At 27.9% G+C, this 21,024-nt stretch overlaps 2 protein-coding genes across 4 annotated transcripts; both read left to right on the top strand.

Annotated features, from left to right (window-relative positions):
• The first annotated feature begins 1,979 nt into the window (after positions 1-1,979).
• LOC112765812 (oligopeptide transporter 1) lies at positions 1,980-12,577 on the top strand. 2 transcript variants are annotated; one of them, XM_025811675.3, is made up of 8 exons: positions 1,980-2,302; positions 4,252-4,435; positions 6,221-6,672; positions 7,139-7,236; positions 8,123-8,695; positions 9,597-9,867; positions 10,464-10,646; positions 11,917-12,577. In XM_025811675.3, exons 2-8 carry the CDS (start codon positions 4,369-4,371, stop codon positions 12,535-12,537), a joined length of 2,265 nt encoding a protein of 754 aa, XP_025667460.1. In that variant the 5' UTR covers positions 1,980-2,302; positions 4,252-4,368; the 3' UTR covers positions 12,538-12,577. The 2 variants fall into 2 exon arrangements, with proteins under 2 accessions (XP_025667460.1, XP_025667461.1); XM_025811676.3 differs by lacking the exon at positions 1,980-2,302 and adding an exon at positions 4,009-4,158.
• On the top strand, positions 10,510-20,093 carry LOC112762537 (oligopeptide transporter 1). Of its 2 annotated transcripts, none has more exons than XM_025808402.2 (8): positions 10,510-10,646; positions 15,322-15,438; positions 15,766-16,217; positions 16,318-16,415; positions 17,139-17,711; positions 17,806-18,067; positions 18,200-18,382; positions 19,304-20,093. In XM_025808402.2, exons 2-8 carry the CDS (start codon positions 15,375-15,377, stop codon positions 19,928-19,930), a joined length of 2,259 nt encoding a protein of 752 aa, XP_025664187.1. In that variant the 5' UTR covers positions 10,510-10,646; positions 15,322-15,374; the 3' UTR covers positions 19,931-20,093. The 2 variants fall into 2 exon arrangements, with proteins under 2 accessions (XP_025664187.1, XP_072079172.1); XM_072223071.1 differs by lacking the exon at positions 10,510-10,646 and adding an exon at positions 14,247-14,305.
• The last annotated feature ends 931 nt before the right edge of the window (positions 20,094-21,024 follow it).

Genomic DNA, 21,024 nt, shown 5'->3' with positions numbered 1-21,024 from the left:
AAAGTTTCAAAGTTCAAATGAGATCGTCAAATCTAACTGATGTCTCTAATACGATCGCTAGAAAATCCTAAAAACGAGAGAGCTAAAAAACTTATAGAAATTTGTGATATATTAGTTAAAAATGATGGTAATTGGTGCGTGAAATGAGACACCAAGGTATTTTATTTTATTTTTTTTATCTTTAATTGCTCTTAAATTATTTTTCAATCATTATTCAGATAATAAAAATCCTAAGATGGTAATTATTGACTCATTATTTTTATGACTAACTAATATTTTGGTTTGTTTTTGTTATATAATTATACAAGACTATGAGGGTTGATTATCTGAAAAGGAGTATCATTGTTAATCCGACTGAATTTTAAGAAAAAATATTAGGAAGAAAATTTTAGGAAGGGGAGAGCTGAAAAATTAATAGATGTGCTCGTTGAAATGGGAGAATAAAAGCATATGAACAAGTTCAAAATTCTAACCTAATTTATTGGAAATGGTGATTGGATTTGAGAGGAATTATGGTTTTAAAATTGGAGAAGAAAATGTGTATTTGGTGTGGATTATGAAAATGACACTATTATCAAGTTTCAAGAGAAACATCGCGTCAATTGAAAAAAAAAAGAGAAGATAACATAAATCTTGAAGGTTTGGTAGAAGAATAATTTATGAATAATCACTGTATATGTCATAAGGGGGTAATTTACCCTTTATTTTAAAAAAGGTAGAGTAGAATTCACCATAAAAATTTGTTTCTTTTAACTATTTCTTTCAGATTCGATATTTACTAGAAGATGGGAGTAGAATTTATTTATTTGAAAGGATCGTTCATTTTATTTTTCTGTAGTATCCAAAAAATTAGTCATTAGATTTCTAGTCGGACGATGAAAAAAAAAAGGGTATATAGTACATACACTTGAGTTCAAAAGTGTTTGCTTTTATTATTATTCATATATTAGAGAGAATATAATAAACCACACATGAATAATTAAAATTAAATGTTGTTTTATAGTTTTTGTCTCATAAATTATAACTAAGCAATAACTAGTTTTTTTATGTAATATATAATTATATATGGATGGCATGAACATATCCTAATACTTATAGTAGGTTCATAATGCCATAAAAATATCAAATACTAGTATTTAAAACACTACCAAAACTCTTTTTTTTTTTTTTTGATAATCATTTTACTCTTTCTTCTGTGTCTAATGCAGTGGAATTGATCTGTTTGTTATTTTGTATTGAAAGGACAATATATGGAGTGATGAGGACAAAAATATGCCTCACTAATTTCAGCGTTATTATTGCAATTGTCTCTCTTCATTTATTGTTCCTTTCATTTTTTCTGGATGGTGGTCATGGGCATGCTGTATCTAGGGAATAGGGACATTTTCTATAACTCTGCTAAATAATAATAATAATAATAATAATAATAATAATAATAATAATATACTCAAAGGACAAAATGATTCTAAATAATTCGGAAATTTTTAATTAATTTTTAAATTTTAACTATTTAACTATATTTAAATAAAAAAATTATTTTATTTAAAAAAAAAGGTGCATTTACGTGTAACGGTGTAACAAAAAGATGGAAGTGGCCCTCTTAACGTGGCAGTCATAGAAACCATCTTTGAGAGTTGAGAGGGATTATAACGAAAAGAAAAAGTACGAGAAACTAATAGAATATTTGTACAATGTATACAATAGGGGTTTATGGAGTATTAGAGATATAATCATTAATGTTACTTTTTTTTATTAGTTGAAGTTTTTAGGATGAGTGGTATCATGACATAGTATTAGAACTCTAAATTCGAAAAGTCAAGAATTCAATTCTTAATGAACCCGAAAATTAGTTTAAATTTTTGGGAAGATATTTATTATCGCTAATATTCGAATGGTTATAGCGGGACTCTAATGATAATAATCACCATTTTGAGTTAATTACGAAATTAAAGCTTATTGAGTAAAAGATGGAGTCACGGTACATTTTGTTTTAAATCATAAAGAGAAGCTAGTTCTTACTATATTAAGTGAATGAAGCATTTATATAATTGTTGTTGGTTAAAATTGGTAAATTGTACATAATAAAGATAAGGCATAAGAAGAAAAGAAAGAACAAGAGAACCACTCCCTCCACTGCCTCAACCTCTTCTTTAGGAATCAATTTGAAGCGAGGAACTTCCCAGCTTAGTGTCCAATGGTTGACCAAGACCAACGCCTCTGTTGTCGAATCTGTTTTTCTTGATTCCAGATTCATTCCCTGGTCAGCACCAACCCACACCTCTCTTGAATCTCTTTCAAATTGGTAAGTAAGTTCTTGCTGCATATCATAGTTTTAGAGATATTAATCATTAATAATATAGTAGAGATTAATTATGACTTATTCTTAAACGTTACTTAGGGTTTGTTTGGATAGGTTCATAAGTAAATTTTTTTTTTACTTTTAATTTATAAAAATGTATAGTATTAATGTCTGTTATAATTTTTAAAATAAAATTGTAATTTTTTAAAAAGTTATTTTCGTATTTATGAAAAAATTAAAAAAAATAATTTTTTTCATAATAAAAATTTTTTTATCATTTTTTTCTTAAAATAAGTATTTTTAAAACTAAAAAACCAAACACAAAATAATTTATTTATAAGTTACTTTTAATATAAACATTTATTGTTTAAGCTATTTTTTCAAAAATAATTTAATTAAATTATTTATCCAAATTGGACCTTAGTGATGTACTTATTGTTAATTAAACAAATCTTAATTTTTTATTTATTATTTTTTAATTCTATTTTCAATGATATTTTTTCCAATAAAAATATGCTTTTTTATTTTTTTTTACTGAAGAGCTTACCATAGTAGTTTAAGTATTTTAACATTAAAAATAAAAAGATTCTTCTAATATTTTGGCTATTTCAAGCTTGTTACAAGACCTAAAATTTTATTGTACGTGTTTTACTTTTACCTTAAGTTGTGTTTCAAACTTTAAAACTTTGGTGATGAATATATAATTAGGCTCCCTTTTAATAAAAATTTAAGTGGTATTTGTGTTGCTCTTATTACTGTTGTTGCTATTATTATTATTGATACAGTAAAATCATTTACATCTAAAAATTAGTAGGCATTAGTGGTAAATTCGGCGAGAGCTGGCAACGCATATAATTATGTAAAATTAGTAGCTTTTCAGAGTGATTTTTGGCCAAAATGTCTCTAAATTCAAAAGAAGAGTTAAATAAATAATAGGGAACAAATAAATAAATTTAGCTCTTGTGGAAATTAAAAGAATAACTATCGTATAATAAAAGATGTAAACAATTATAGTTCTAACAGTAAAAATATAAGCCAATGAGTTATAGTTCAAATGACATAGTCTTCCCATATTTAATTAAGAGGTTGCGGGTTCGAGTCTCCTATCTTTGATAGAAAAAAAAAACAGTAAGAATATAAACTAAATTAATATCTATTAAAAATAAGTTAGTTTGATAAAAATAAATAATTTAACTAGTTTGATACTTAATAAATACTTATTGTCAATGAGCTATAATTCAAATGACATAATTTTTTTATACTCATTTAAAAGTCACGGTTCGGAAAAAAAATACTTATTACTTATAACGGGTAATTTTGTCAAACTATCCTAATATTTAATAAATATACAATTAGTTTACATCTTTTATAGTTAAAATTATCGGTGACTAAATTATTCAAAATAGTAATTTATTCAAATTTAAAAAGAGAACCTTTTTAACTAATCGAATACTAATAATTATATATTTTGAATAAATTTTTAAAGTCGCATCACAATTTAGTAACGTTAAAATAAAAAATGTTTGATAACAAAAAAATTAATTAAAAATAATTAAAATTTATCTTATTTAATATTTATTAATTTTATTAAAAATTAAAATTAATAAATATTAAATAAGATGAGTTTGTTTCCTCTTAGCATTACCACGTTAAAATAAGTGTCAAATACAATGTTAGGAAGTTCTCATTATCTCATAAAACTACAACTAACATTATATATTATACATAAGTAGTTGTCTTATGTATATATCTTGTTCTTATATTAATTAAGAGTTAAGAGGGTTCACATATATAGTCATGGCAAAAATAATGAATAGAGACCACAGAACGTGGCGAAAATAATGAAAGCAGTAACCAATGTTAGTTCTCACTATAAAAACTTGTCCCACAAATTCAAAATATATATTATATAGTACTATAATAAGTAGTAGTCCTTTCTTTCTTTCTTGTAGGAGAACAATTAAGCTAAGGTAGGCATGGGAGAGTGAGAGAGAAAACACACACACACAAAACTTGGTGTTTCAACTTCGAAGAAGCTAAGGTTAATTTAGGTTAATTTAAGGACAACAATGGCTGAGGTTGTCCATAATGGGCTTCAAGTAGAGAAGCATCAATCCAAGGTTTCTTCTGTAGATGGTATGTTATAATCACCAAACTCTTCTCATATATCTTTAATTTTGTTTAGTTTAGTTACATGTTGTTGATGATGTTTATTATATAAATAAAATTGTTTCTTGAAAAAAATAAAAAATCATGCATATACTTTGAGCTTTTAAATTTAATGGGGTTTTTGCAAGCAATCGCAACTAATGAAATTAATTGATCTCACCATAATAATTCTCCATTATATATAATAGTATTTGGTGAAAATTCGGGAGTAATTAACTTTACGTGAAGTTGGTAGTTGAGAGTCGTTAAATAATTTGAATGATTTGACTAAATTTTCATCTAATGGCTCTCAATTATCAATTTCACGTGAAGTTGACTGTAGCTAAGTTTCTACCGGTAGTATTTATATATTCATTATCTATTCAAAGACTCAACTACTTCACCCTTAAATATTCATATATATATAATACAATAACTCTAAGTCTAACCAGTTTGAAAAAAAAAATATATATATATATATATATATATATATATATATATATATATATATATATATATATATATATATATATATATATATATATATATAAGAGTTGATAATCATTATTTGAAAAAGAAAAAGAAAAGAATAAGGAGATGGCCATGCATGTGCTGATGAAGGTGGATGAGATAGACTTTGAGAAGTGAGAAGAAAAGATAATTTGGTAAGATTAGTTATGGATCCATCTCATGGACCATTCTGTAATAAGAGTAGCAGCTAAAAGGTCCCATGTGTTCCCTTTTAATTTTTATTTAATGGTATTATATAAGGTGCATGCTATGGTTTAAAAAATATTGTTAAAATTAAAATAATAATTTTTAATTTAAAAAATAAAAAAATAATATCAAAATATTAAAAATATTAAAAAATATAATTTTAATAATATTTTTAGTTTAATTATTCTGTTGGTCCTATAGTTTCATAAAATTTTCAATTAAGTCCCTATACTTTTTTTTCTTTTAATTTGGTCCCTGCACCAAATTTTTTTTTTCAATTAGGTCCCTCTTGACAGTAATTGATTTAATTGAATAGGGACTCAATTAAAAAAAAATTTGGTACAGGGACCCAAATAAAATGAAAAAAAAAATATAGGAACCCAATTAAAAAGAAAAAAAGTATAGGGACCTAATTAAAAATTTCACAAAATTATAAGGACTAGTAGAGTAATTAAACCAATATTTTTCAAATATTATTACTAATATTTTTTAAATATTATTAAAGTTATTTAGCTATCGTAATCATAAACATTTTAGACTCTACTGTTATATGAATGTTATAAAAAAAAGTGTTTAATTATTCTGTCAGTTCCTATAATTTCACTTAATTTTTAATTAGGTTTTTATACATTTTTTTCTTTTCGATTGAGTCCGCATATCATATCAGATTTTGTAATTAAGTTCCTGTTATGACAAAAATGTTAGAATTGACAGAATATAATGTTAAACAAAACAAATATGCCTAACATTTGACTGAATATTCTCTATAGCTCAACAAAATATTCTGTTAATCTTAACGTTTTTGTCACAGTAGGAACTTGGTTACAAAATCTGATATAATATAGAAACTTAATTAAAAAAAAAAGTATAGAAACCTAATTGAAAATTCAATAAAAGTATAGGAGGCGGCGGAATATCTAAACCTAACAAAAATTTCATCATTATTAAATGTTATTTGAAGTTTAGAGTTGGAAAAAAAATGTCACATTATTTTTCCTTGTACTAGTACATTAATTATACCTAAATGGTTGTTTGCCATTATTGTTACATATGTAGGTGACATAATTAATGAGGTTAATGACACTCCCATTGAACAAGTGAAGTTAACAGTGCCAATCAATGATGATCCAAATCAACCATCACTAACATTCAGAACATGGGTTCTTGGAACCATGTCATGTGTTGTTCTTTCGTTTGTGAATCAATTTTTCAGCTACAGAACCAACCCCCTTTTTGTTTCATCTATGTCTGCTCAAATTGTTGCATTCCCACTTGGCAAATTCATGGCTGCAACACTTCCCAAAAAGCCTATTCAAATTCCCATGACAAAATTGCATTTCACATTGAATCCAGGCCCATTCACTTTGAAAGAACATACCCTTATTACAATCTTTGCTAGTGCTGGATCTAGTGGTGTTTATGCAATTGGCATAATCACCATTGTCAAGGCTTTCTACCATAGAGGCATTCATCCATTGGCTGCTCTTATGTTAGCATTATCAACCCAGGTTCTGATTAATATTTAATTTAATTTCTAAGCCCAATAATAATTAAAATGATTTAATTATTTGGTTGGTCTATATAATTTTACTAAATTTATAATTAGGTTATTATATTTTTTTTAATTGGGTCCTTACATTATTTTTAATTTTATAATTAGGTTTTTTATAGTATAAAAAATGTTAGAATTAATTGAATATTTATTCATAAATTAAAAGTATTCATAATTAAAAAGATTTTTGACCGCATTTATTTTGGAAAAAATATGCTTTTAATTTTAATGTTTTTGAAATGAAAATGACATAATTACAAAACTAAAAACAGTATAGGAACCCAATTAAAAAAAAAAAAGTATAAGAATCTAATTGAAAATTTGATAAAACTATAAGGACCAATAGAATAATTAAATTTAATTAAAATTAATATAAAAAATAAGCACTTTAATTTAATTGTGTCCTTGAATTTTATGTTTAGATGCTTGGTTATGGATGGGCTGGGATTTTTAGAAGATTCCTTGTTGATTCCCCCTACATGTGGTGGCCTTCAAACCTTGTACAAGTATCTCTATTCAGGTATTTTATTATTTATTTATTTCATTATATTTAACTTGGTAGCTTTTTGCAAATTTTGTTCCATTAATTGATGTGTAAGAGCTAGAGATTAAAAATCTAATTAATAATTAACAAATTACTTAATTTGTCTTATGGTGGTGGAGTAGATAATTACTATTATTATGCTGATTAGGGTAATTATATAATTTTAACAACTATTACTGAAATTAAAATCACACTTTTTTAACGCTTTGACAATACTTTTTAATTTTTTAAAGGGTAAAGTATACTTTTTGTCTCTGAAGTTTGGCAAAAGTTTTAAAAATATCCCTAAATTTTATTTTGTTTTAATTTTGTCCTAAAAAATTTTTATTTGCATCAAATATATCCTCAACGGCTAAATTTTCAAAAAAATTAAGATCAATCTAACAATAATGCATGAAAATTATGCTTGATTTGCTTGTATTGAGGGTTGTTCTTATGAAATTGTTTTTGAATTGGTCTTCAATTTTTTGAAAAAATAGCCGTCAAGGGTATATTTGATGTAAATCGAAAACTTTTGGGATAAAATTGAAACAAAATAAAATTTAGAGGTATTTTTGAAACTTTTGTCAAACTTTAAGAACAAAAAATATAATTTACGCTTTTTAAAATTAAATAATATTTTTAAATAATAAAAAAAATTACCTTAATTTTAACAATATTTTTTAAGTGTTGTCAAAATTGCATTGTAACATAGCCACATGTATTATATTGTTAATTAGCATCAACAATAATTGTTTTTTTTTAATCAATACATTTGAGTGAATTAGGAAAATTATTTCCAAATCAATGCAAGAGCAAAAATAAAAGTTTATATTTTATAAAGGTGTTAATTAATTAATTAATTGTTGGGCTTAAATAACAGGGCATTCCATGAGAAAGAGAAAAGGCCAAAAGAAGGATTAACAAGGCTACAATTCTTCTTGATGGTATTTGGAACAAGCTTTGCTTATTATCTAATTCCAGGTTACTTATTCCAAGCAATATCAAGTGTTTCTATAGTATGCTTAATATTTAAGGACTCCATTTTAGCACATCAAATAGGATCAGGCATGAAAGGACTTGGAATTGGTTCATTTGGGATTGATTGGAACACAGTTGCTGGATTCCTAGGTAGTCCTCTGGCTGTCCCTGCCTTTGCAATCACAAACATGTTGGTTGGATTTGTTTTCTTCATCTATGTTGTTCTTCCTCTTGCTTATTGGAACAATGTTTTTGATGCTAAGAGGTTCCCTCTTATTAGCTCTCACACGTTTGACTTTTCTGGTCAAAGATACAATGTCACAAGGATTCTGAATGTTAAGACTTTTGACATTGACTTGGAGAGTTATCAGAATTATAGTAAGCTCTATGTTAGTGCTGTCTTTGCACTTCTCTATGGATTGAGCTTTGCTAGTTTGACTGCCACTATTTCACATGTCATTCTTTTCAATGGAAAGTAAGATTCATCCCTTCATTTCTCTCATTCTATTCTATTTTATAGCATACGTTGTAAACTCGAGTGCAATTAACTTGATGTGAAATTAATAGTTGAGAATCGTTATAGGTTTGACTAAATTATCAACTAATGACTCTTAGCTATCAACTTCACATGTAGTTTATCTGCACTGAGTTCTTACCATTCAATATATATAGATTTTAGGGTAATGTATATCTTTTGTCCTTGAAGTTTGACAAAAATTTTAAAAATATCCCTAAGTTTTATTTTGTTTCAATTTTGTCCCAAAAGTTTTTTATTTGTATCAAATATACCGCTGACGGCTAATTTTTCAAAAAATTTAAAATCAATTCAACAACAATTTCATAAGAATAACCCTCAATACAAGCAAATCAAGCATAATTTTCATGCATTATTGTTAGATTGATCTTAAATTTTTTTGAAAATTTAACCATCGAGGGTATATTTGATGCAAATCGAAAACTTCTATGACAAAATTGAAACAAAATAAAATTTAGGGGTATTTTTAAAACTTTTACCAAACTTTAAGGACAAAAAGTATACTTTATCCTAATTTTTAATACAAAATATTCAAATTTTTGTTTTTCATAATGCTAATGGAAATACATATTAACAATCAAAATATTTATACATATTAATTTAAATACTTTTTAATAAAATAATCATCTATCAAAATATTTAAATTTGTCATAGTAGATTAATAATCAAACATGTTTATAATAATATGATAAACTTTATTTTTCACATTTTACTCAGTCAGCATTTAATATAGCAAATTAAAAAAATAATAAATTAATTAATTAAGCCTTGTATACATATCATTATGTTTGATAAATCATCTAACAATTTAAGTAATAATGGCCTTATATGAAATATGAAGAACAATATATCAGATGTGGAGGAAGACAACAAAAACACTGAAAGGAGAAGAAGTTGAAGATGTGCATACAAGAATAATGAAGAAGAACTATGAACAAGTTCCTCAATGGTGGTTTGTCTCCATTTTAGTTCTAATGGCCGTCATGGCCTTAATAACTTGTGAAGGTTTTGGCAAGCAACTCCAACTTCCATGGTGGGGAGTTTTAATGTCTCTAGGAATTGCATTAGTCTTCACTCTGCCAATTGGAGTCATTCAAGCAACAACAAACACAGTAATATATATTCACTATCCTTTAATTTTATGGTTTAATTACTATTTTCGTTTCTATAATTTTACGAAATTCGTAATTATGTTTTTATACTTTTTTTTTCTTTTTAATTAGTTTCTTATACTACTGCTTTTAATTTTGTAATAAGATCATTTTCATTTCAAAAATGATGGAAACTCAGGTGCAGTCGATTTTACGTAAAGTTGATATTGAGAGCCGTTAGATAATTTGACTGATTTGACTAAATTTTCATTTAACGACTCTCAATTATCAACTTCACGTGAAGTCGACTGCACCTGAGTTTTTACCTTAAAAAATATTAAACTATGTGAGTTCTTAATTATAGATACCTTCAATTTGTAGAGAAATATTCAATTAATTCTAATATTTTTTTATATTAGAAATGATCTAATTACAAAATTAAAAATAGTGTATATAGACCTAATTGAAAAGAAAAAAAATATAAAAATTTAATTAAAAATTTGATAAAATTATAGAAATTAATAAAATAATTAAACTTAATTTTATTTTTAAAAAATTAAAAAAATAATTTATTAATATTGTATAGATTTGACTAATTTATTGTGAATAACATGCAGCAAATTGGACTGAATGTGATCACAGAATTAATAATTGGATATATTTACCCGGGAAAGCCTCTTGCAAATGTAACCTTCAAGACATATGGATACATTAGCATGTCACAGGCACTTGCTTTTCTTGGTGACTTCAAGTTAGGTCACTACATGAAGATTCCTCCAAAATCTATGTTCATCGTTCAGGTTGGTATTATCAAATTATTGTCCCAAAATTACTTATTCTAATTTTTTTTAATGGTTAGATAGCTTTATGAGTATGATTGTATATAAGTAAATTATTAAAATAATACCTAAAAATTAATGTTATTGACAAAAATAATCTTAAAACATACGAATGATAAATAAGTTACTCAAATATTTAAAATTTTAATAAAAATAATTAAATATTAAATATATATTTTTAAAAATAGTTTTAGAGATTATATTTTAAAATAATCTTTTACGAGCATTATTAAAGAGTGGGATCTTTTCACTCTTAAAATTTGATGATTTTAGGTTAAGTAACATTTTTGTTTAATTTTTTTGAGTAAAGTATAGTTTTTGTCCCCAACGTTTGGGGTAAGTCTTATTTGTGTCTCTAACGTTTAAATCGTTCTATTTGTATCCTTAACGTTTATAAAAGTGATTCAATGTTATCCTACTATCAATTATACTAACAAATCAGATTATATTTTTCAATTATTCTCACTTGGATGTGTTCGATTTTAATATTATACCCACTATTTGTGTTTAGATTCAATTATGTCCTTAAAAAAGTGAATTATGTAAATGTTATAGGAATTAGTTTTAACATTTGATGAGCTATATTTCGGAGTAGATCATCGATTCTATCCCAAACATTTATATTCTAACTTCAAGAAGAGGTTTTTAAAACTTAAATTAAAGCATTCATGATGTGTAATTGACGGCAGGATAACATTGAATCACTTTTACAAACGTTAGGAATATAAATAGGACGATTTAAACGTTAGGGACACAAATAGGATTTACCCCAAACGTTGGGGACAAAAACGATACTTTACTCAATTTTTTTTTTGAATGACTGAAATTTTTTTACAAAATTGGATTTTGCTTTATTTTTTTATATGCATATTTTAAATAATTATCTAAATATTCAAACAATAGGTGAAAACTCATGTGCAGTCGACTTCACGTGAAGTTGATAGTTGAGAGTCCTTAGATAATAAAAATTTAGTCAAATCAGCCAAATCATCTAACGACTCCCAGTTATCAAATTCACGTAAAGTTGACCGCAACTGAGTTTTCACCTTAAAATATTTTTATCATGTATTTAAATCATTTAATAAGTTATTTAGTTTATACTTTTAAAGTTATTTTGTTAAATTTTCGAATACCATTTTTATGGTTTTTCTGAAACAAAATTTTTTTCTAAAAAGTTAAGGTCTCGGTATTTCTGGTACACTTGAAATTTTTACGTTGTTATGGTGTTTAGTTGGCAAGCACAATAGTGGCTTCAATTGTGTGCTTTAGCACCGGATGGTGGCTTCTAACAACCGTTGATCATATCTGCGACGAATCACTCTTGCCGGCCGGTAGTCCCTGGACATGCCCCGGCGACGACGTGTTCTACAACGCTTCAATCATATGGGGCGTTGTTGGACCAGGAAGAATGTTCACCAGGGAAGGAATCTACCCTGAGTTGAACTGGTTCTTCCTGGTCGGACTTTTAGCTCCGGTTCCGGTTTGGTTACTTTCTAGAAAGTTCCCTGAACACAAGTGGATTGAACTCATCAACATGCCACTCATCATTCAAGGCGCCAGCGGCATCCCGCCGGCGAGAACGGTGAACTACATTATGTGGATAATTGTTGGGATATTTTTCAATGTGTATGTTTATAACAAGTTTAAGGCATGGTGGGCTCGCCATACTTATATTCTCTCCGCCGCCTTGGACGCCGGTGTTGCTTTCATGGGTGTGATGTTGTATTTTACACTCCAAAACTATGGTGTTTATGGTCCAAAATGGTGGGGGTTTGAGGCAGATGACCAATGCTATTTAGCAAAATGCCCCACAGCCTCGGGTGTAGTTGCTAAGGGATGTCCCATTTTATGACTTTCTTTTTCATATATTATATTCAATATCGTTCTTAAAATGAATGTGTCTTTTATTTTCAGCCAATTTGATTATAGGACAAGCCCACGATTCTACAAAGAAATAAAAAAATCCAAATAATTAAATGTTTAGAAATGGCCATATAGAAGTGCTTGCTTTTTGACCCAAAAAAGAAAAAAAAAACTTATTTTTATAGGCTAAAAAATTTAGATATAAAAGTGAGATAAGTGATATATTTTAATATTGTAATTTTAGGTGTTTTTTTTAAATTGTGACAGGTAAACAAACGCTTTTTATTTTTAATATCGAGGAAGGTGTGGGGTGTAACAGCATTATGAAAATAGGGGTGCTTTTCCTGCATGTGGTGTTAGGAGGCTGAAATCGGATCGAACGATTTAGAACAAGGAACTCAGACGGTCCGATTAGAGGAGATATACAAAAAAATAATTTTTTTATAAAATTCGGACGGTCCGTTTTGATTTAAAAAAAAAAAACTAAAAACGGAGGGTCCGTTTTATTTTAAAGGAAAAAAAAAACATTGTTAACGGAGGGTCCGTTTTTAGATTTAAAAAAAAAAAAACAAAAAGTGTAAACGGAGGGTCCGATTTCATGTTAAATAATAAAAAAAAAATAAAAATTAATCGGACGGTCCGATTTGTGATCAACGAATTTTTTAACAAAGAATTCGGACGGTCCGATTTCTCCCTATCCCACACCTGTGTCTAACACCTGTATACACCATAACCAAGCACAACTCACACACTCCTCCAATATCCAAAAAAATTAGCCGTAAACAAATTGGATCCTCATTTGTGTTTAAAAAATTTAAAAAATTCAGAGTACATAAATTAGATCCTAAAATTTGAAGTACACAAATCAAACCTATTCCAAATTTTTTTAATTTTTTAAATATAAATCAGACGATCCGATTTTTGTACTTCTTACAAATCAGACGGCCCGTTTTTTATTATCTAAATTAAATCATTCTACATTTTAAAAAAATACCATTCACAATTAAAAAAAAATACTATTATTAATTCAATATTAAAAATAAAAAAATGCGCTTCATAATTTATTCATATATTAGAGAAAATATTCTACGACACATGAATAATTAAAATTAAACATTGTTTTCTAGTTTTTCTCATAAATTATAATTAAACATTCCTCTTACTTTATCTTTTTATTTTTAAATTACATTCCGAAAATTTATCAATAACTAATTTTTTCTTTTTTTCTTTATGCAATATATAATTATATATGGATGGCATGAACATATACTAATTCTTATAGTAGGTTCATAATGCCATAAACATTAAATACTAGTGTTAATGTTCTGATCCAAAATTTAAAGTTAGACTCAAAAATAAATAAAGTCCAAAATTATATAAGTCTATATATTCGACTTATTCGATCGAACCAATCAATTAGCAGGATCAAAACTCAAAACTGCCTTTATTAACAAGCTCATATATTTAAGATATGAGATCGTAACAACCTAACAACTCCAAGATAGGAGGAAAAAAAAGATAACTATTTGATAAAATTTTAACAACCTCTGGATTAAAAAAAAAAAGATAAAATAAGATAGGAGGAAGGTTATAGAGCTGATCCTTAGATTACTATTTCAAACTCTATAAATATCCTTTTATCTTAGATATTTCTTAACTCTAATCTCAGTATTTTTCAACTTTAAATTACTGAGTATCGGAGTTCTTTACAGATATCATTCTTACCTTCACTAAGTTCTCAGAAGGTCACACTTCAGGTAACTCCAAAACAACTAGTATTTTAAAACACTACCAATTACAACTCTTTTTTTTATTCTTTGATAATTATTTTATTTTTTCTTCTTTGTGCAATGCAATGGAATTGATGTCTTTGTTATTTTGTATTGAAAGGACAATATTTTGTTATCTTTGAGAGTTGAGAATGATTGTCATAACCATTCCAGATAATTACGAAATTAAAGTTTATTGAGTAAAAGATGGAGCACTGTACATTTTGTTTGAAATCACAAGAGAGAGTTAGTTCTTTCTATGTTAAGTGAACGAGACATTTATATAATTGTTCTTGGTTAAAATCGGTAAATTATTTTTGGTGGAATACATAATAAAGATAAGGAATCAATTTGAAGTCAAGAACTTTCCAACTCTGTCGTTGAATCTGTTTTTCTTGATTCCAGATTCATCACCCTTGAATCCCTTTAAAATTGGAGAGTTTTTGTTACGTATAATAGTTTTAGAGATACTTATTATTAATAATAGTATAGATTAGTTATGATTTATTTTTAAACGTTATTTAACAATGTATTCCTTATTAATTAAACAAACCTTAATTTTTTATTTATTATATTTTATATCTATATTTCAAATGTAGAATTTAGAATTTAAAAAAGAGCCGTTTAAAGTTTAAAATTTATGTTTTAAGATTTGTGTTTTAAATTTCAAAAAACATTTTCTTAATTTTTTTGGAATATATTAGCATTTTTCGTTACTTTTATAAATATAGATGGCTTTATAATAGCTAAATACATGCAAGTAGATACTTATACTTTATAACAGCACTCCTTGTTTATTAACTGAATTTCAATTTTTTTTATTTATTATATTTTATATTTATATTTCAAATGTAGAGTTTAAAATTCAAAAAAGTTTAGTATTCAAAATTTATTTAAAATTTAAAATTTAAAATTTAAAATTTAATATTTAATATTTAATGTTAGTTCTCACTATAAAAACTTGTCCCACAAATTCACAATAGTACTTTCTTTCTTTCTTTTAGGAGAACAATCTTAAGGTAGGTCAATTAAGGAGATTTATCCTACTAGTACAACCATGGATGAGGTTGTCGTCCATAATGAGCCTCAAGAGAAGCATCATTCCAAGGTTTCTGTAGATGGTATGTGTTATAATCACTAAACTCTTTTGATATATCTTTTATTTAGTTTAGTTTACATGTCGTTGATGTTTATTATATAAATAAAATTGTTTCTTGAAAAAGATCATGCATATATATACTTTGAGCTTTTAAATTTAGTGGATTTGTAAGCAATTGCAACAAATGAAATTACTTGACCTCAACATAATAATAATTCATCCTTACAATAGTATTTATATATTCATGCAACTATCATCATTAATAAATGTTATTTGAAGTTTAGAGTTTATTCAGGTTTTACTTGAAAAAATAAACATGTCACATTATTTTTCCTTGTTACATATGTAGGTGACATGATTGATGAGGTTGATGACAATCCCATTGAACAAGTGAGGTTAACAGTGCCAATCACTGATGATCCAAATCAACCAGCACTAACATTCAGAACATGGGTTCTTGGGATCTTGTCATGTGTTGTTCTTTCATTTGTGAATCAATTTTTCAGCTACAGAGACAACCCTCTTTCTGTTGGATCTATGTCTGCTCAAATTGTTGCATTCCCACTTGGCAAATTCATGGCTGCAACACTTCCCACAAAACTTATTCACATTCCCATGACAAATTGGCATTTCACATTGAATCCAGGCCCATTCACTTTGAAAGAACATGCCCTTATTACAATCTTTGCTAGTTCTGGAGCAAGTGGTGTTTATGCAATTGGCATAATCAACATTGTCAAGGCTTTCTATCATAGAAGCATTCATCCATTGGCTGCTTTTATGTTAGCAATTTCAACCCAGGTTTGAATTACTATTTAATTTCTTAACCCCATTAATAATTAAAATTAATATAAAAAAATAAGCACTTTAGTTTAATTGTGTCCTTGAATCTTATTTTTAGATGCTTGGTTATGGATGGGCTGGGGTTTTTAGAAGATACCTTGTTGAATCTCCCTATATGTGGTGGCCTTCAAACCTTGTACAAGTGTCTCTATTCAGGTATTTTATTTAGGTGAAACTCAGGTGTAGACAGGACTGTCAAACGGGCGGGCTAACTCGTCCCGTTAAGCATGTGTGTTAAACGGGCTAATCCGTTTTAGCCCGCTTTATTCGCGGGCTAGAATTTTTTAGTCCGGACCGTTTATGGTCAGCCTGATGGGTTAAACGGACCAGCCCGTTTATCATTTTATTTTATTTTTGAAAAATATTTTTGATAAAAAATATCACTTTTAGGTCAAAAATCATTAAAAAATAATATTTTTTAATTGATGGGTCGGATTTTTGGGTTGGATAAAGAGAAATACTAGCTAAACGTGCTACTTTTTTTTAAAAATGTAAAAAAAAATTTTAACGAGCCACCCGTTTAGCCCGCGGGCTAGCCCGTTTAACCCGTCATTTTTTTCTGGATTAATCGGGCTCAGCCCGTTTAGCCCGAAATTTAAACGAACTTAATTTTAGAGACAAAATTCACCCATTTAAACGGATAAACGGGCTGGCCCGATGGGTTTAGCCCATTTTCACAGTCCTAGGTGCAGTCAACTTCACGGGAAGTTGAGAGTCGTTAGATGAAAATTTAGTCAAATCAGTCAAATCATCTAACGGCTGTCCGCTATTAACTTCACGTGAAGTCGACTGCACCTGAATTTTCACATGTATTTATTTATTTATTTTCAAAAGAATGCAATAAACGGTTTCTATTATTAATGAATGAATTGCAAACAGGGCATTCCATGAGAAAGAGAAAAGGCCAAAAGGAGGATTAACAAGGCTGCAATTCTTCTTGATGATATTTGCAGCAAGCTTTGCTTATTATGCAATTCCGGGTTACTTATTCCAAGCAATATCAACTATTTCTATAGTATGCTTAATATTTAAGAACTCCATTTTAGCACATCAAATAGGATCAGGTGTGTCAGGACTTGGAATTGGTTCATTTGCACTTGATTGGAACACAGTTGCTGGATTCCTAGGTAGCCCTCTGGCTAACCCTGCCTTTGCAATCATAAACATGTTGGTTGGATTTGTTCTCCTCATCTACATTGTTCTTCCTCTGTCATATTGGAACAATGTTTTTGATGCTAAGAGGTTCCCTCTTATTAGCTCTCACACGTTTGACTTTTCTGGTCAAAAATACAATGTCACAAGGATTCTGAATGTTAAGACTTTTGACATTGACATGGAGAGTTATCAGAATTATAGTAAGCTCTATCTTAGTGTTACCTTTGCACTTGTCTATGGATTGAACTTTGCCATTTTGACTTCCAGTATTTCACATGTCATTCTTTTCCATGGAAAGTAAGATTATTATTCATCCCTTCATTTCTCTCATTCTATTCTATTCGATATACATGTCAAATCATCTAACTGTTTAAGTATATGAACTATGAAGAACGATATATGGGATGTGGAAGAAGGCGAAAAAATCACTGGGAGAAGAAGATGTGCACACAAGAATCATGAAGAAGAACTATGAGAAAGTTCCTCAATGGTGGTTTGTCACCATTTTGGTTCTAATGACCATAATGTCCTTAATAACTTGTGAAGGTTTTGGCAAGCAACTCCAACTTCCATGGTGGGGAGTTTTAATGTCTCTAGGAATTGCATTGGTCTTCACTTTGCCAATTGGAGTCATTCAAGCAACAACAAACAACGTAAATGCGACTGCACCTGAGTTTTCACTATATATATATATATTAACTATCTTTTAATTTTAAATTTAAAGAAATAAAAATAATTTATTGTATGGATTTTGTTACTAATAATTTATTGTGAATAAAATGCAGCAACTTGGACCGAATGTGATCACAGAGTTAATAATTGGGTATCTATACCCGGGAAAGCCTCTTGCAAATGTAACCTTCAAGACCTATGGATACATTAGCATGACACAGGCACTTAGCTTTCTTGGTGACTTTAAGTTAGGCCACTACATGAAGATTCCTCCAAAATCTATGTTCATCGTTCAGGTTGGTATTACCAATTTTTTTACTTTTATGAGTTTCATTGTATATGAGGAAATTATTAAAATAGGTGAAATTACTAAAGGGAGCCACTCACATAAAGACGCTGAAAACGTCTTTTTATAAAGATATTTTTTAATAATTAAAATTTAACACATATAATCAATTAAATCGTATTATTTTTGTCAAAATTAGGCTAGACAAATTAATTTAACCGAAAAAATAGTGAATCAAATCTTGAACTAGTCTAAATTAATATTATTTTTTTTATAAAAAATGACTACAATATCCTTATTATAAAAAATGATTAAAATACTCTTATTATATATATATAAATTTCAAAATTTCTAAATCCTAACCCTACGATAGAAAAATAAAGGACTAAAATTTAGAATTCTCAAAATTAATATATATAATAGAAGTATTTTAGTCATTTTTTATAATAGGGTATTGTAATTTTTTTCTATAAAAAAATGATATTAATTTCATTTAATCGATTATATGTGTTAAATTTTAATTATTAAAAAACATCTTTATAAAAAGATGTTTTCAGCGTCTTTATTTGAGTGGCTCCTTTAACTAAATACTAAATATATATTTTTACAAATAGTTTTAAAGATCAGATTTTACAAACATTATTAAAAATGTGAGATTTTAAGCTAAGTAAATTTTTTTATTTTTTTGTGAATGACTGAAATTTCTTTACAAAATTGGATTTTGCTATAGTTTTTTATATACAGCTTTTAAATAGTTATTCAAATATTTAAACAAAAACAATTATGGAAAAAACTCAGGTGAGTCAATTTTATGTGGCAGTCAAATTATTTAACATCTCTAAACTATTAACTTCACGTAAAGTTGATTGCACCTGACTTTTCGCCATATCTAACGAAGAATAATTTTTATGTTGGTATGGTGTATGTTTAGTTGGCAAGCACAATAGTGGCTTCAGTTGTGAGTTTTGGCACCGCATGGTGGCTTTTGACATCCATTGATCATATTTGCGACGTATCACGCTTGCCGGCCGGTAGTCCATGGACATGCCCGAACGACGACGTATTCTACAACGCCTCAATCATATGGGGCGTTGTAGGGCCAGCAAGAATGTTCACCAAGAAAGGAATCTATGCCACCATGAACTGGTTCTTCCTCATCGGATTTTTAGCACCGGTTCCAGTTTGGCTACTTTCTAGAAAGTTCCCTCAGCACAAGTGGATTAAACTCATCCACGTACCGCTCATCATTTCAGGCGCCAACAACATCCCGCCGGCGGGATCGGTGAACGTCATTATGTGGGGAATTGTTGGGTTATTTTTCAACGGGTATGTTTACACCAAGTTTAAGAAATGGTGGGCTCGCCATACTTATATTCTCTCCGCCGCCTTGGATGCCGGTGTTGCTTTCATGGGTGTGGTGTTGTATTTCACACTCCAAAGCTATGGTGTTTATGGTCCACAATGGTGGGGCTTGGATTCTGACCATGACATATGCCCTTTAGCATCATGCCCTACAGCCCCAGGTGTAGTTGCCAAGGGATGCCCCGTTCTTAGTTGAATCTTTCTTTTATATTTTTGAGTATATATGGTTAAGGAGTGTTAGGAGGCGGCAGATTTATAATACTATTTTTTAAGTATTTTTTTTATCAAAGTTATTTATGACCTTTAGATGAGTATGGAAAGACTATGTCATTTGAGTTATAATTTATTGGCTTTTTTAAGTATTTTATTTATCGATATGCATTATTTATAGCGTATTTAATGCTTGTTTGGGCGCTATTATTTTGATAAAAAAAAAGATTTTTTTCAATGAAAAAAAAGATCTTTTTTTATTTTTTAGCGTGTTTGGCAAATTTCGAGTAGTAAAAATAAAAGCACTAGAAAAATCAGAAAAACATCTTTTTTGAGAAGGTGTAATTTACATCTCTTTTTAAAAGATCTTTTTTCCTTACAAAAAAAATATGTTTTTCATGTAATAAATAAACAAAAAATACTTTTATATTGTTATATCCAAAAATAATTGATAGATAAAAAGATATTTTTGTATGAGATACCCAAACATAAAATTACTTTTACTTTTTTCTAAGATCTTTTAAAAAAAAATAACTCAAAAAAAGATCTTTTCTTAGAAGATTACCCAAAGAAGCCCTTACTAATTTACATTCTACTTTTTTCTAAGATCTTTTAAAAAAGATAACTCAAAAAAAGATCTTTTCTTAGAAGCTTACCCAAAGAAGCCCTTACTAATTTACATTCTATTATTTATCTCGTTTTTACTATAAACGAAATGATTATAAAACAAGATAAGACACAATTTTATTTAGTTATCTATAAAATTTGAAAAAATAGTTGAGGATAAATTAAAAGTTTTTGAATTATAAAATACTGATTTATCATTCAGACAAATAATTAAGGATATGAAAGAGTATTTACTATTTTTTGTTTTTTTGAATGAGTGAAAAATTAGTGCATTTGGACAAAGAATTTGTCTAAATACGTTAACCTTTGTTTAGATACATTCTTTTTCAAAGAACATAAAAAAAATAAATGAGTTACTTGTTTTGAAATTAAATGAGTATTAATTAGCAATTAATTTTCTGAGATCACATATTAATTAAAATACAACATGTACATACAAAGATTTTCGGTTAT

The sequence above is a fragment of the Arachis hypogaea genome, chromosome 17, assembly GCF_003086295.3.
Source record: "Arachis hypogaea cultivar Tifrunner chromosome 17, arahy.Tifrunner.gnm2.J5K5, whole genome shotgun sequence".
Classification (NCBI taxonomy): Eukaryota; Viridiplantae; Streptophyta; class Magnoliopsida; order Fabales; family Fabaceae; genus Arachis; species Arachis hypogaea.
This window is presented reverse-complemented; position numbering and strand designations above follow the sequence as displayed.

Bases quoted from the DNA above. Each gene is read 5' to 3' on its own strand.
- LOC112765812 (XM_025811675.3), top strand. From the start codon at position 4,369: ATGGCTGAGGTTGTCCATAATGGGCTTCAAGTAGAGAAGCATCAATCC. The intron at 4,436-6,220 runs GTATGTTATAAT...TTACATATGTAG, and splicing joins CAAGGTTTCTTCTGTAGATG to GTGACATAATTAATGAGGTT. The intron at 6,673-7,138 runs GTTCTGATTAAT...TTTTATGTTTAG, and splicing joins TGTTAGCATTATCAACCCAG to ATGCTTGGTTATGGATGGGC.
- LOC112762537 (XM_025808402.2), top strand. From the start codon at position 15,375: ATGGATGAGGTTGTCGTCCATAATGAGCCTCAAGAGAAGCATCATTCC. The intron at 16,416-17,138 runs GTATTTTATTTA...AATTGCAAACAG, and splicing joins GTACAAGTGTCTCTATTCAG to GGCATTCCATGAGAAAGAGA. The intron at 18,383-19,303 runs GTTGGTATTACC...GTGTATGTTTAG, and splicing joins AATCTATGTTCATCGTTCAG to TTGGCAAGCACAATAGTGGC.